At 43.3% G+C, this 16,517-nt stretch overlaps 1 protein-coding gene across 1 annotated transcript in view; it reads right to left on the bottom strand.

Annotated features, from left to right (window-relative positions):
- The window catches only part of gfra4b (GDNF family receptor alpha 4b), a 140,206-nt gene extending 123,689 nt beyond the window's left edge, over positions 1 to 16,517 (bottom strand). The window contains exon 1 of the mRNA XM_038992496.1: positions 16,163 to 16,517. Within this exon, the coding sequence (XP_038848424.1) occupies positions 16,163 to 16,517 (355 nt within the window). The remainder of the gene's footprint in view (positions 1 to 16,162) is intronic.

Genomic DNA, 16,517 nt, shown 5'->3' with positions numbered 1-16,517 from the left:
CCAGATCTCACAGAGCATACACCTAGGAGGTTACTTAAACTACTAGTCCACAGATCTCACAGAGCATACACCTACTGTAGGATGCTACTTAAACTACTAGTCCCCAGATCTCACAGAGCATACACCTAGGAGGTTACTTAAACTACTAGTCCCCAGATCTCACAGAGCATACACCTAGGAGGTTACTTAAACTACTAGTCCCCAGATCTCACAGAGCATACACCTAGGAGGCTACTTAAACTACTAGTCCCCAGATCTCACAGAGCATACACCTACTGTAGGATGCTACTTAAACTACTAGTCCCCAGATCTCACAGAGCATACACCTAGGAGGTTACTTAAACTACTAGTCCCCAGATCTCACAGAGCATACACCTAGAAGGTTACTTAAACTACTAGTCCCCAGATCTCACAGAGCATACACCTAGGAGGTTACTTAAACTACTAGTCCCCAGATCTCACAGAGCATACACCTAGAAGGTTACTTAAACTACTAGTCCCCAGATCTCACAGAGCATACACCTAGGAGGCTACTTAAACTACTAGTCCCCAGATCTCACAGAGCATACACCTACTGTAGGATGCTACTTAAACTACTAGTCCCCAGATCTCACAGAGCATACACCTAGGAGGTTACTTAAACTACTAGTCCCCAGATCTCACAGAGCATACACCTAGGAGGTTACTTAAACTATTAGTCCCCAGATCTCACAGAGCATACACCTAGGAGGTTACTTAAACTACTAGTCCCCAGATCTCACAGAGCATACACCTAGGAGGTTACTTAAACTACTAGTCCCCATATCTCACAGAGCATACACCTAGGAGGCTACTTAAACTACTAGTCCCCAGATCTCACAGAGCATACACCTAGGAGGCTACTTAAACTACTAGTCCCCAGATCTCACAGAGCATACACCTAGGAGGCTACTTAAACTACTAGTCCCCAGATCTCACAGAGCATACACCTAGGAGGCTACTTAAACTACTAGTTCCCAGATCTCACAGAGCATACACCTAGGAGGCTACTTAAACTACTAGTCCCCAGATCTCACAGAGCATACACCTAGGAGGTTACTTAAACTACTAGTCCCCAGATCTCACAGAGCATACACCTAGGAGGCTACTTAAACTACTCGTCCCCAGATCTCACAGAGCATACACCTAGGAGGTTACTTAAACTACTAGTCCCCAGATCTCACAGAGCATACACCTAGGAGGTTACTTAAACTACTAGTCCCCAGATCTCACAGAGCATACACCTAGGAGGCTACTTAAACTACTAGTCCCCAGATCTCACAGAGCATACACCTAGGAGGTTATTTAAACTACTAGTCCCCAGATCTCACAGAGCATACACCTAGGAGGTTACTTAAACTACTAGTCCCCAGATCTCACAGAGCATACACCTAGGAGGTTACTTAAACTACTAGTCCACAGATCTCACAGAGCATACACCTAGAAGGTTACTTAAACTACTAGTCCACAGATCTCACAGAGCATACACCTAGGAGGCTACTTAAACTACTAGTCCCCAGATCTCACAGAGCATACACCTAGAAGGTTACTTAAACTACTAGTCCCCAGATCTCACAGAGCATACACCTAGGAGGTTACTTAAACTACTAGTCCCCATATCTCACAGAGCATACACCTACTTAAAGATGCACTCCGGAATCTTTTAAAAACATTTTCTCCCCAATTTTGTGTTATCAAATTGGTAGGTACAGTCTTTTCCCATCGCTGCAACTCCCGTACCGACTCTGGTGAGGTGAAGGTCGAGAGCCGTGCATCCTCCGAAACACAACCCAGCCAAGCCGCACTGCTTCTTGACACAATGCCCACTTAACCCAGAAGCCAGCTGCACCAATGTGTCAGAGGAAACATCGTACACCTGGCGACTGTATCAGCGTGCATTGCGCCCGGCCCGCCACAGGAGTCACTAGTGCACTTTGGGACAAGAACCTCCCTGCTGGCCAAACCCTCCCCTAATCCGGACGACGCTGGACCAATTGTGTGCCGCTCCATGGGTCTCCCGGTCGTGGCGACAGAGCCTGGACTCGAACCAGGATCTCTAGTGGCACAGCTAGTAACTGCGATGCAGTGCCTTAGACCACTGCGCCACTCGAGAGGCCACACTCCAGAGTCTTAAGCACAATAAATATTTGTAACATATTGTACTAATTGGATTTGTAACATATTATACGAATTGCAAAACTCGTATGATATCAAACTAATTGTGAAATTCGTAACAAGTCACACGAAATGGATGACCTAGTACACAAAGAACGGGGAGACGTTTTGGATCTTGAGCACAACTGTCACGTTCCTGACCTATTTCTGTTAGATTGTTGTATGTGTTAGTTGGTCAGGACGTGAGTTTGGGTGGGCATTCTATGTTTTCTGTTTCTATGTTGGTTTAAGGGTTGCCTGGTATGGCTCTTAATTAGAGGCAGGTGTTTGGCGTTCCTCTAATTGAGAGTCATATTTAGGTAGGTTGTTTCACAGTGTTCGTTGTGGGTGGTTGTCTCCTGTGTCAGTGTTTGTCGCACCATACGGGACTGTTCGGTATGTTTGTTCATCGTCATTTTGTGTAGTCTATTTTTCCCTGTTCGTGCGTTCTTCGCGTTATTTGTAAGTTCGTATTGTTCAGGTCTGTCTATACATTTCGGTTTTGTTATTTTGTAGTTTATTCAAGTCTAGGTCGTTTTCTGTCTTCATTGTTTTGTCTTGTCTTTATTAAATTATGTATTCACAACCCGCTGCGCCTTGGTTCAATCACTACTCCTCCTCTTCGGTTGAAGAGGAGGAGAACCACCGTTACAACAACTTTCAAAACTATTAGCTGAAATTATGCAAAAGTTTAAGAGTGCATCTTTAAGCCGGGCTACACACATATAACATGGCTTGATTTTCACTAGGAGAGAAGATTTGCTATTAGCTGTACAACTTCTATACAGTATCAAGTGGATTTTCTGTTTGTATACACATTTTTCCAAGAGCACCTTTGCCTATACTGTTTGGTTGGTTAATTTTGAGAGTTGTTACTGCTCCAATCTGCGTTTCCTGTAAACTTATTCTCCCCTTCACACGGGCCTATAATTAATAGATGTGAATAAGGTGTAAGAAGCGCAGAGCAACAGTATAGTGTATAGTGAGTTTACTACCTAGTCAAATCTCATGAACTTCAAATAAAATGTTACTTTATGTTTGAACTGTTTATCATAACTTAATTGAGTGATATGGCAAAAATCTGTAAGGTGGTCAGCTCCGGTTCGACAGTGGGTCCACAGCAGCACATTAAAGCATATCAGCACGACTTGTACATCAATCACTGAGATAGTCTCTCATCACCTTGGAAACAAGACAGAGTTTTCCCTCCTTACATAACCCACTCGAAAGGTGCCCAAGTAGGCTACTGTCAAGTGCTCAAAGATGTCAAAACTTTTCAAAGCAATGTCAAATGTTAGAGGCTTCCCATAAGTGAAGAGTAACCAAATTAACAATTTAATTCCTCCAATTAACTTTTCAGGGGTTTCCTGCACCTTAACCCTAATCAAACTAGCCGCTCAAAGGAAGGACTGTATAATAATTCTACAATCAAAGCTGGTTGGAGATAATTATGGAATATCCATTAGTTTAGGTGACAATTCTCATTACATTGTTGAGAAGAATGGGGAGGCTTGGCAATATAATGTAGTTGAACCATTTGGATGGCATCTACTGAGCGATTTCCCATTAACACCTGTGGCAAGGAGGTTAACATTCCCATTTTAATAGGCGTTTTAGCCTTGTTTCACATGTATTTTTAAAGCAAACTAAACCATACCCGTCAAGCGAACGTGTTGATCAGTCCCATAGAAAATTGATCATCATACTGTAGCCCCTGTGTGTTCTGTCGAGTGAATGTGCTCATTAGTTTGCATGGTGAACTATTGAAATCAAGGAAATGCTGTCCTCTGTGATAATTTAATCACTTCACTGTGTTGATTTATACTGACATCAACCCATTCGTACATTGCTAGACAGTGTTCTGAGTTCATGTAAAATTCCCATGGACTGACTCATCCTTATTTACTCTACATGTTAGTGAGTGAAATATGAGCCAGGGACACCAGTAAATAATGTGCAGTGTGTAGACACTCCCTTGTAAATGAAGGCAACCACAACACTTAGTTTGATCTATTATGTACTTGGATGCGTGTCCCTAGCATGAGTGACACACCTAGCCCAGTTTGAAAAGGAGCAAGTGAAGTCACAGTGACTAGCACTAGCAACTTTCCACATACAATTTATATGTCAACGGTCACAGTATCAAGAATGAGCATTATGTTTCAGGAAGGAATTCCAGAATGCAACAGGAGGGAATTCCAGAATACAACAGGAAGGAATACCGGAATGAGATATGGTCATTCAAACATATTTGTTCCTATAGGGGCAATAGGAGTGGTCTCGCACTAAATCCCATGTTTAATGGTATTTGTACCTCATTGAATTTCATGGGAAATATGTTTAGCTGATCCTCTTGGGAGAGAGTGAATAGGAAGATTCCCAATCCGCTGGCGGCTGGGAGGAACAGGGATTACATCCCAGCCTCCTGGGGAGATTCACAGATGCAGCATTGATGGGGCTGGTACACACTTAATGGCTGGATACAAGGACCGGTGTCAGGTTTCTACAAATGGAAACACCAAGACGGCTCGGGATGGGGCTTTAGACACCATATGGAGGGTTTGGAGATCCATGTAAGATTAGCCAAAATCCTAGACTATTTCTCAAACAATCTGTCTACAGTTACATTGGCTACTTCCACATAGTTGTACAATGGGCCGGATTTGTACAGATGGAAATTAGATCTCATGCTCCTGCTCTTTGATTTGCGCAACATGCAATGACTGTTTCCAAGGGTACAAACATTGCCCAGTGGCCACCCACTAGGTAGGAACTCTATAGAACTGTAGAGTGTGCTGGGTTTCGAGAGGCCCTCATAAATTAGAGATACATTCAGTGAGTTGCAGGGGGGGCCAGCTAATTGCCTTTAGCTCTGCTAATTGATTAGGTACAAGGTCAGAGCTTGAGTGACAGAGGGTAAGGGGGAGGAATTTCCTGTTTCTGTATCTATAATTCAGTGGCTTCCTGTAGGCCTGTGTTCCTATGTGTGTGTGTGTGTGTGTGTGTGTGTGTGTGTGTGTGTGTGTGTGTGTGTGTGTGTGTGTGTGTGTGTGTGTGTGTGTGTGTTGTTATATGTTCATAACATGTGTGTGTGTACGTAGTGCGTGTTTAATAGGGTGGGGGGGTTGCAAGCTGTCCAAACCACCAGTCTGTCAACACTCCTCCAAAGAGCTGTCCCTTTGAAGGTCTGGTGGAGTTCCCTCTCCCGTACCAAGACTCTGAACCAGTCACACAAACGTTCCAGTGAGTTCTGTGAGAGCAAGCTTTGTGCCCGTTTTCTCTGCGAGAGTTAAGCTGTCACATTGCCATTAAACAAACGGAGTTGTGTTGCAACTCCCAACACAACCTCCATTACAATTATGTGGGCTACCGAACGAGGATGAACCGTATTGCTGTAGAGATATGTAGAAAATAGATCTCTATAGAAAATTATATTTGAAGCAATTTCTCATAAACTTCACATTCGCAAAGGGTCAATTGTCAGCTCACAAATCTAGACTTCCTCTTGTAATAAATTTGCATTCCTTTATGAATCTTTACCAAGCTCATACAGCCTATGTTGTAATGTATAAGGCCCATTTCAAGTCACCGTTGGGAGAGAGCACTCATATGGCTAGGCGTTTAATTCTGGGGAAGTGCCCTGCTTGAGGGCAAAACAGCCAGTCTCCTCTCATGGGATTTGAAACAGCCGCCCTCTGATCACCATTTCCTCAACCACTGGACCAGGCCACCGCTGATGAACCACTGCTTACTAAATGAAAGGGGGAGGTGTGTGTGTGTGTGTGTGTGTGTGTGTGTGTGTGTGTGTGTGTGTGTGTGTGTGTGTGTGTGTGTGTGTGTGTGTGTGTGTGTGTGTGTGTGTGTGTGTGTGTGTGCGTGCGTGCATGCGTGAGTGCTCGTGTGTGTTTGTGCACATGTGCGTATGTTTGTGTGTGTGAATTTGTGTATCCTCTCTCAGGAAAGCGAGAAGGTGTATTTCCCCAGTAGCACCCAGGAGTTTCAGTGAGTATGTTGGAGAGCCTGGCTCAGCTCTGGATTTCAAACAGCCCAAAGCAACCGCAGACTCTCTTGCCTATACCTAACCCACAAAGTGTCCAAGAACTACTACCGCATTAAACAGAAGCATCTGTCACTTGAGGGGGCTTCATCATGTGTCACAGTAAACAGGTTTATGTCAAATAAATGCTAAGTGTTTCCTGAGGAACCATAGCAGAATTACAGTGTTGGGTTGAAGGCTCTGTGGATCATTCTCTTCCAAAGCAGGTTCAAGCCCTAATCACATTTCCAGCTCATGTCCCAGGCCAACTTTGTGTCCTGATTAGGGTTGCAAAGTTCCTGGTAATTTACTAAAGTTACTGGAATCTTCAGTAATTGGTAATTAACAGAGAATCTATGGCAATCTATCAAAACTTTGGTAATTTATACTTTGGTAATTTATATCTATAATTATTTTTATTGATAAATAGTATTAATTTTGTATATTTGTGTTCATATTGTCCATGAGTTTCTAGTAGATAGACCACATGGTTTCAGAGAAAATAGCCTAATATTTGTTTTAAAGCATCTAATCAACAATGGAATTATATTCAATTAACTCTGCAAACTATTGACTGTTTTCATATTTTGTGCTGAAACCCTCATATTAAACACCAATGGTGTTCACTAAGTTGGTATAAATTGAGGATAATGTTTAACAGCTTTGTCATTCTATTTTAAAATCTTCTTATTTCGTTATTTCATATATTTGACATGTAATAAAGCCACACAGATGGCCAGATACTGTAATTACAGACACCTGTGATAATGTGAAGTACCCAAAAGGGCCACTAGATTTCTTGTGATAGATTACACAAAATCCTTGAAAAGATACCAAAATTCTGGTTGTTTACTGGTAAACTTCGAAAGTTACCAATAATATTGCCTCCCTTTGCAGCCCCAGTCTTGATGGATTTGCACCTTGAATCTTACTCTGGAAACTTTTTGGAACACTTCAAGTTAGATAGTGCAGACATGTGGCGCCATAGGAATTTGGAGTGCAACACTTTTAACGGAGACAGTGATAACCCACTGGGGCATACTGTAAGATGGACTGTCGATTGGCTATAGGCTTATTACCCTTTTAGCTGCAGACAGAATTGGCCTTCAGACTACCTTACTACCAACACTGTCAATTATAGAATACAGAGTATTCTATGTAGAGCCTTTAGATTTATCAAAGTGCATATACAGTGCATTCAGAAAGTATTCAGACCCCTTGACTTTTCCACATTTTGTTACGTTACAGCCTTATTCTAAAATTGATTAAATACATGTTTTTCCTCGTCAATCTACACACAATACCCCATAATGAAAAAGCAAAAACAAGATGTGAGATTTTTTGGGCAAATTTATAAAAACTTAAAAACAGAAGGAATCTTACATAAGATTTCAGACCCTTTGCTAAGAGACTCGAAATTGAGCGCAGGTGCATCCTGTTTCCATTGATCATCCTTGAGATGTTTCTACAACTTGATTGTCCACCTGTGGTAAATTCAATTGATTGGACATGATTTGGAAAGGCACACACCTGTCTATATAAGGCCCTACGGTTGACAGTGCATGTCAGAGCAAAAACCAAGCCATGAGGTTGAAGGAATTGTCTGTACAGGACAGGATTGTGTCGAGGCACAGATCTAGGGAAGGGTACCAAAACATTTCTGCACTATTGAAGGTCCTCAAGAACATGGTGGCCTCCATTATTCTTAAATGGATGAAGTTTGGAACCACCAAGACTCTTCCTAGAGCTGGCCGCCCGGCCAAACTGAGCAATCGGGTGAGAAAGGTCTTGGTCACGGAGGTGACCAAGAACCCGATGGTCACTCTGACAGAGCTCCAGAGTTCCTTTGTGGAGATGGGAGAACCTTCCAGAAGGACAACCATCTCTGCAGCACTCCACCAATCAGGACTTTATGGTCGAGTGGCCAGACGGAAGCCACTCCTCAGTAAAAGGCACATGACTGCCCGCTTGGAGTTTGCCAAAAGGCACCTAAAGGACTCTCAGATCATGAGAAACAAGATTCTCTGGTCTGAGGAAACCAAGATTGATCTGTCCCATTAGGGCCACCATAGTCCCCACAACTTATCAGAGAAATCACATGAGTGTGTCAAAGATGAGATGAAACCACAGGCTGTTCCCACTACATACTAGGACATCCTTTTACTGAAACCCAGGTCTCATGCTACCCTGAACCATTTACTGTAGATTCACTCTCCTCTTTTTTTCTGCATAGTAATTCAATGATAGGAAATCAACTGAACCCACTGATCGCTCCTAATGACTTCTGTTTATATGAACCATTTGTTTGTTTGCTGAAACCATCATGTTGCTTAGTTCAGTCATTTCCTGAGTAAATTGTGACAATTCTATTGACTAAACCTCAGATACTAAAGGATATGTCATTCAGCTGCACATAACTGTATCAACACAGATTATGCTTGGTCTTGTCTCACTCAAACTGTAAATGTTTGAAGACCCACATTTTACAAAAGCCCAAACTTCAAATCATCAGTATGATTGTTTGTGAATAAACAGAACATACATAATCAATCATTTCCCTCCAACTTGATAATTACAATAAGAGTTTTTAATAAACCTTGATAATTACATAAGAGTTTTTAATAAACCATACTGTTGCTGCATGAACGACAGACAAATAAAGCCCTTTGTTTTACTTTTGCGGGCCAAAGCAAAGAAGAGGGATCATGTGAAACCAGTCGCCCTATGTGGTCTCTGATCAATGGAAATTGTGGGACCCACGAATAACTGCTCAAAGCGCTGGTATTTTTAATGGTATGAACTTCCTCTCTCCTCCCCCGTGGTGGTCAAAGCATGACTGGAGGGTATGCTGATGGGGGGGGGGGGGGGGTTGGGGGGGGTGCTGCTCACTTTCACTCACAGGCTTTCATTTGAGACCGGGGACTGAATATTTACAGAAGAAGGGATCTGTTTCTTTTGGATCCAAAAAACGGACGCCATACATCTTGAAAGGGTCTGTTCCCAGCGGCACTCAAGCCTCTTAAGGGCATTTCCATTAAAGATTGACAGGAACAAGAAGTTCCCATGGGACCCACAAAATGGCGGCTGAGCAGGACTGGGTGATTGGGAAAAGTGAATGGGGGTAGGCTTACACACAAATAACAGAAGTAGAATTTACACACCTAGTATTAGAATCAATTATTGTGGGTTATTGTCAAATCAACAGGTACTCCTTTCTATATAATCAAATTAATTCTGATCCAAAACTGATCCTATATCAGCACTCCTACTCTCATACCCTTCATGAATACGGGCCCAGATTTCTGAATATTCACATATAAGGCAAAAATGATGAACAATATTGAATACAAGCAGCATCTACATGGTGTTTTCAGTATAATACCCCAATTGCATATTGTAGAAGTTAATAGAGACCTTTTGTCCATGATGAGCTCTCCTGACATCAGTAAGACTCCCAAACAGATGGTATTAGTCCATATTGACTAGATCTACTGTCTTAATGGAAAATCTAATGGTAAACGACCAAGTTTACCTGCCTCCATTGTGTAGCTGCCTCCGTTGTGTAGCTACTGGCTAATATTCGTAACCAGGAAGGAGCACGCTCACATCATAGCACCAAATCAGCGAGACGTCTGATGGCTTTTCTCAGTCAGTTTCATGACATAAAGGCTTTGGCTTTCAATGCCATGGAAACCTTTTATTAACGTTGCTTATCACCACCACCTCTCCAATTTAGCTCCTTGCGACCACTGAGCTCAATCCACAGAACACAAATCCATGCTAATTAAGGTGACTTTAGGTGAAAGTTAGAACATTCAGTTGGTGTCCTTTTTTTAGATCACTGAAGTGCGATTAATCAGTGGAAAATTCACAGCAAACACAACGGAATCAATTAAAAAGTCTAAAGTCTACTTCACTACTTTATGTTTGAAAGTGAGGCTTAAATTGAGTGGCTATTATTTTTCAGCAAGTCTCTCTCTCTAATGAGCTCATAAATGGGTATTGAAATTAAACGTTTTATTGTGCTGTATGCTAGGAGAGTGCCACATTGTTTGGGCCCAAGTATCCCGGTCCAGTGAGTCCAGCTAATGAACATGTTTGATTTTCAAATTCACTTTATTTTTATTTCAGCCTTTCCTATTGGTTTCAGTTCCAAGCCTCTGGTGTGAGGTTGTGACCATAGGAGAGAGATGCAGGTCTTATCAAAAGATAACCCAGTGGGCAAAATTTGGCATAATAACATGATATTATAGTAGTAAACTGGTTTTCTGGTTCTACAAATTTCAGGCAAACTTTTTTTTATGACGCCAAAAAATATATAAAGGAAAGATGTCATATTTTGGTTGTTATCTTTCAGTTAACTAGTTAAAGCTATAATTTTCTGGTTTCAACTAGCAAACAACCTTACAATGACCCCACAAAAGAACCCATTTTTAAGTATCAATAAACTAGTATCAATAGACTGTAAAGCCAAGTTTTCAATCACCAAAGATCAGAGCTATGCATTCCCAAGTGCCATAGGCTCATCCTTACTTATACTGTACTGTTATTGAATACAATCACATACAGAGCCTTGGAAAATAATTCAGACCCCTTGGATTTCTTCACATTTTATTGTGTTACAAAGAACTATTCAAATGTATTTATTTGTCAACAATCTACACAAAATACTCTAATGTCAAAGTGGAAAAACATTTCCAAAAAAACATTTAAGATGAATACAAATTAAATAACTAAAATATATTAATCTCAATAGTATTCAGAAACACCTTTGGCATCGATTACAGCTGTGAGTCTTCTTGGGTAAGTCTATAAGAGCTGTACACACCTGGATTCTGCAATATTTGCACATTATTCTTGAAAAAATTAATCAATCTCTGTCAAGATGTTGGGGTTCATGGCTAGACAGGCATTTAAGTCTTGCCATAGATTTTCAAGCAGATTTAGGTCAAAACTGTAACTTGGCCACTCAGGATCATTCACTGTCTTCTTGGTAAGCGACTCCAGTGTAAATTTGGCCTTGTGTTGTAGGCTATTGTTCTGCTGAAAGGTGAATTCCTCTACCAGTCTGGTGTAAAGCAGACTGAAGCAGGGTTTTCTCTAGGATTGTGCCTGTGCTTATGTAGCAGTGTGATGTTGTTCCCCTAGATTACGCACCAAATTGCACACAAGGACCAATTCAAATAGGCCAGGTCAAGAGGGGATGTTAATAATCTGATAATAATAATAATAATTCAGTGTATTTTTTTATTTAATTACAGCTGCATAGCTAATGTTTTTATTTGGTGTACAAACACTTTTTCATACCAATATTGTACATACAAGTGATTGTAAAAGTTTTGTATATTTTGGTTTGGCCCATCGCGGGTTATCTGTATTCCCATACCACTTTATCGTTCTCTTTTGCCTGACCCTCGGCTAGCAAGGTATGTTGTCCTTGGCTCCGAAACTGTTTAATATAAAACCGTCATAAGGTTATACAATGTACTGTTTTGCAACCATACGTTTGTTATAGTGTGGACAGTGTAGGAATTTATGTTAACAAGTTTCACAGAGCTCACTGACTGGGGTATCTGTTGTAACTTCTGAGTACTTGTGACAGTGGTTGAGTGAGTGTCCATGTGCTCGCGCAGGTGCCGGAGAGCTGTGACTGCACCAAGGGTAACGTGTGTGTTGTCTCTTCGTGTGCAGGTATGTCTTTTATTTTGTCAGAATTATGTTCTGTATAGTTTTACTTGTATATGCTGTTGTGCAGCGAGTGTGTGCACGCAGCACCTGTTAATTCCTTTTGGCGCTCTTTTGCCTGACCCTCGGCTAGCAAGGTGCCGGAGAGCTGTGACTGCACCAAGGGTAACGTGTGTGTTGTCTCTTCGTGTGCAGGGCAAATAAAAAGAGTTCAACGAGCAGACCGTCAGTTGTGGCAGCGTCCTAATTGAAAACACACAACGCAGAACGAACCACGCTACAAACTGGTGCCGCGACCTGCCGACTGGTTAGCTCAAGCTGACCACCGGAGCTGTGCATGTGGAGGAGATGCGCGACCCGCGCATGCGCACTTGTTGATGGTTTGCTATAAGTGAATGTATACTGTAAATAGTGAAGGTGAATGTAGCATATTCACTAGATAATTGTATTGGCGTTTATTTGCATGTTTTGAGGGAATTTGTTTATTGCATTTTTTTTGTATTTGTATGCAGTAAATTACATTGTAGTTTAGTTCTCTATTGAGCCATGGAAGACTCTCAAGTCCATAGATGAGTTATGCTGGGGATTTTGGTGTGGTTAGTGTGGGTAGAGGGAGGGGTGTCCATGCATTTACACCATTGGTACAGTCAGCTCCTGGGAGTAGAGTGGCTGCTAGTCCTGAGTTTACAAGCACTGGGAGGGGTAGGCTGTTTACTCCACCTGACCAGGGTCTCCCACCTCTGTCTCTTGATGTACCATTGTCCCCAGTCCTCAGTAATAATGGGACACCGAGTCAGCTTAGTGACCTTATTAAGCAGATTGGTTCAGAGATAGGAGAATCTATCAGAGCGAGTTTACTGCAGCCTGGGGCTTCAAGTCTTTCTCCTGCCCATTCCCCTCACCAATCCCAGCAGTTTCCCCTGCCTGAACAATGTGGGTCAACTTTTATTGATGCGTCCAAGCTGAATCTGGTTGTGAAGTCAGAGGTTAGTGCTCCACCTTTCTTCAGGGGTGATGGCTCAGATAAGTACTCTGTCCTGGAGTGGGAGGAGCTAATGGGAGTCTACCTAGAGAAGAGGGGTTACACTGGGTCTGAGAATGTTGGGGAGGTGATGTCTAGGCTCATGGGGAGGGCACGGGATGTGACCAAAGTCTGGATGCGTAACAACCCTGTTGTCACAGATGTTAAGGCAGTGTTCAGTGTTCTCAAGCAACACTTTGGGGATACTGTCTACTCAGGTATGCCATTAGCTGATTTCTATTCAATGAGACCATATGCTAATGAGGGTCCACTAGATTTCTGGATTAGGCTTAACAAAGCTGCAGAGGCAGCTGAACAGTACCTTGTAAGTGAGGGTAGAACCTTGCCCAATCAGTGCTCAGAGTTGGCAGTCATGTTTGTACGCAACTGTCCTGATAAAGAGTTGGCCCAAGTGTTCAAATGCAAACCCCTTCGTGACTGGACAGCCAGTGAGGTACAGGATCGGTTGGATGAACTGTTAAGGGAGCGTAAAGCATGTAGAACACAACTTTCACAGCAGGTGGCTGCTGTCTTCGACTCCCCCCAGGAGGAAGTGGATCCTGAGAGCAGACCTAATGTGTCATCTTTTTCTCGATGTGGCCGTGAACCAGAACAGGCCCAATCTGTATCTGAGGGTGGGACATTAGAGAAAGTTTTGAGTATGCTAGAGAAGGCTCTTGTCAGCAATACTCAGTCTGTGAACAGAGGGCCCCGTAAACAGTTCCCAAAACGTGAGCGTGAGTGCGCTGTCTGTGGAAGCACTAATCACTGGACCAAAGCTCACTGTCAGATGCACCAGCTGTGTTTCAAGTGCTTCTCTCCTGGCCACATGAGCTTTGACTGTAGTGAGACTGGGAAGCGAAAGAGCCCTGTATGTGGACAGACTGGCAGGTCTCAGGAAAACTAGAAAGTCTCCATTCTGAGGAGGGCAATGTGAGGCAGTCTAATTTTTCCTCCACTGATGATGATATCCAATCTGTTTATTCTTATTTTTGTGAGTCAGTACCCAAGAACAACACAGTAATTTTTCAGAACACAATGAGAATTTCTCAGAATGACAGTTTGTTTTACACCACCGTGCTAGTACAGGATAAAGTTGAGCTGAAGGGGATGTTAGATAGTGGGTCCATGGCTACTACTCCTTCAGACATTATACTGGTGGGTTGTGGTGGGACGCAAACTAGCCCAGTGGGCATGTGTGACTTGAAACTACAGCTTTATGGCTTCAGTTATGTAGTCCCAGTGCTGATTGTAGATGGGCAGGTTGATGAACTCATTGTTGGCACTAACGTGTTGAAGTCTCTGATTAGACAGTTCAAATCAAATGACAGCTACTGGCGGGTGGTGGGTACGCCAGGTCCCTCTGGCCAGTGTGAGGACAGCCAGTTCCTGCGTCTCCTATCAAATCTGGAGAGATGGAGAGGAGACTCCATCCCAGATAAAGTGGGCACCATTAAGTTGAAGAGGGCAGTAACGCTCCAACCCATGAGTGAGCATCTGGTGTGGGGCCGCTTACCCCCAAAGACAAAACTCTCTGTGGGCAGTACTGTTGTTGTCGAGCCCAGCACGTCTCGTTGTGTGAATCGACACATACTAGTAGGGAGAGTAGTTACGCCTCTGTGGGGGGATGGATGGCTCCCTGTGAAGATTGTGAATCCAACAACTTTGCCAGTTACCCTGAGACGAAATGCTAAAGTGGCAGATGTGTACCCTTGTATTGCATTGGAGGATTTTGATGATGTCAAGCAGCAAGCTGCTTACCAGAACGTGGCAAAAGTACAATGTGACAGCTCACATGGCAGTCTTACAGCTAAGAGTTCAGTTGGTGGCAGTGTAGTTAATGACAACAGTACACTGAGCAATCTTGGACTTCAAGGCCTGTCTGTTGAGGAGTGTCCAGTTTCACAGTTCTGGAAAGACAAACTTGTCGGTTTAATTGAGAAGTATGACACGGTGTTCTCTAGACATAGCCTGGATTGTGGAGAGGCAAAAGAGTTCTGCCATCGCATACGGCTGACTGATGACCGCCCATTTCGATTACCTTATCGTAGGCTTTCTCCAGCTGATTACCAAAAACTCAGGGAAACACTGGATGATATGGAGGAAAAGGAAATCGTCAGAAAATCCAGCAGCGAGTATGCCTCACCATTGGTGCTGGTATGGAAAAAGAATGGGGACTTGCGTCTATGTACTGACTTTAGGTGGTTAAACGCCCGCACAGTGAAGGATGCTCATCCACTGCCTCATCAGGCTGATGTACTGGCGGCGCTGGGAGGTAATGCCTTCTTCAGCACAATGGACTTGACATCAGGGTACTACAATGTGCCACTGCATGAAGAGGATAAGAAATACACTGCCTTTTCCTCTCCTTTAGGTCTGCACGAGTACAATCGTTTGCCTCAGGGCCTTTGCAACAGCCCAGCTACTTTTATGAGAATGATGCTGACCATCTTTGGGGACCAAAACTTTCTAAGTCTCCTTTGCTATTTGGATGATCTGATGGTTTTTGCTAAGACGGAGGAAGAGAGTCTGCAGAGACTTGAGATGGTTTTCCAGCGGTTGCAGGAGCACAATCTTAAACTGTCTCCGTCTAAGTGCAAGTTTTTGAGGAGGTCTGTTAAGTTTTTGGGCCACATCATTTCTCAGGAGGGCGTAGCCACTGATCCTGCTAAGGTTCAAACCATTTTGAATGTGACTGAGAGTGAGATGATGGAAGCTGATGGTGTCACTCCGTCTCCTAGCAAAATCCGTTCTTTCCTTGGTATGGTAGTATACTATCAACACTACATTGAGAATTGTTCCATGGTTGCTAGGCCATTGTTTCAGCTGACTACAGGTCAGAAGAAGCCTAGGAGAGGCAAGGGCAGAAAGAGGCCTGGTCCCTCTCGCAGGCTCACTGCTGCAGACTGGACTGCCGAATGTCAACTCGCTTTTGAAGCTTTGAAAGCAGCACTAGTTGACCAGGCACTGCTGGCTCATCCAGATTTTTCTCAGCCATTTTTGCTTTCTGTTGATGCATCTACTAGTGGTTTGGGAGCTGTACTATCCCAAGTGCAAGATGGGAAGGCCATAGCCAGGCCAATAGCTTTTGCTAGTAAATCTCTTAATCATGCACAATCCAAGTATCCTGCTCACCGGCTGGAATTTCTAACCATGAAATGGGCCATTCATGATAAGTTCAGCCATTGGCTGCGAGGGCATAAGTTTACGGTGTGGACCGACAACAATCCACTCAAATATATTCTTACAAAGCCGAGACTTGATGCATGTGAGCAGAGATGGGTTGCAAAGCTGGCACCTTTTGATTTTGATATCCAGTACATACCAGGGCCCAAGAATGTCGTTGCTGATGCTTTGAGCAGAGAGCCATTTGTCCGCTCCAAAGTTCTGCACCGACTGACAAGAATTCCATATGATGTCCTGCTGGAGGAAGCCAGAGGTCTTCGACTGGATGATGTACAAGACATGTTCCGTCTCTCCTGTGAGCAGCCCGAGGCTGGCTGTGGAACGTCTATGGCTCCTGGGAGTGAGTTGAGTAGAGCTGGAGACGATGTCAGTGGGTTGGTTTCCTGTGAAGAGGTGTCTGCTGTCCTCCAGGCCCAT

Source organism: Salvelinus namaycush, chromosome 5 (genome assembly GCF_016432855.1).
Source record: "Salvelinus namaycush isolate Seneca chromosome 5, SaNama_1.0, whole genome shotgun sequence".
Classification (NCBI taxonomy): domain Eukaryota; kingdom Metazoa; phylum Chordata; class Actinopteri; order Salmoniformes; family Salmonidae; genus Salvelinus; species Salvelinus namaycush.
This window is presented reverse-complemented; position numbering and strand designations above follow the sequence as displayed.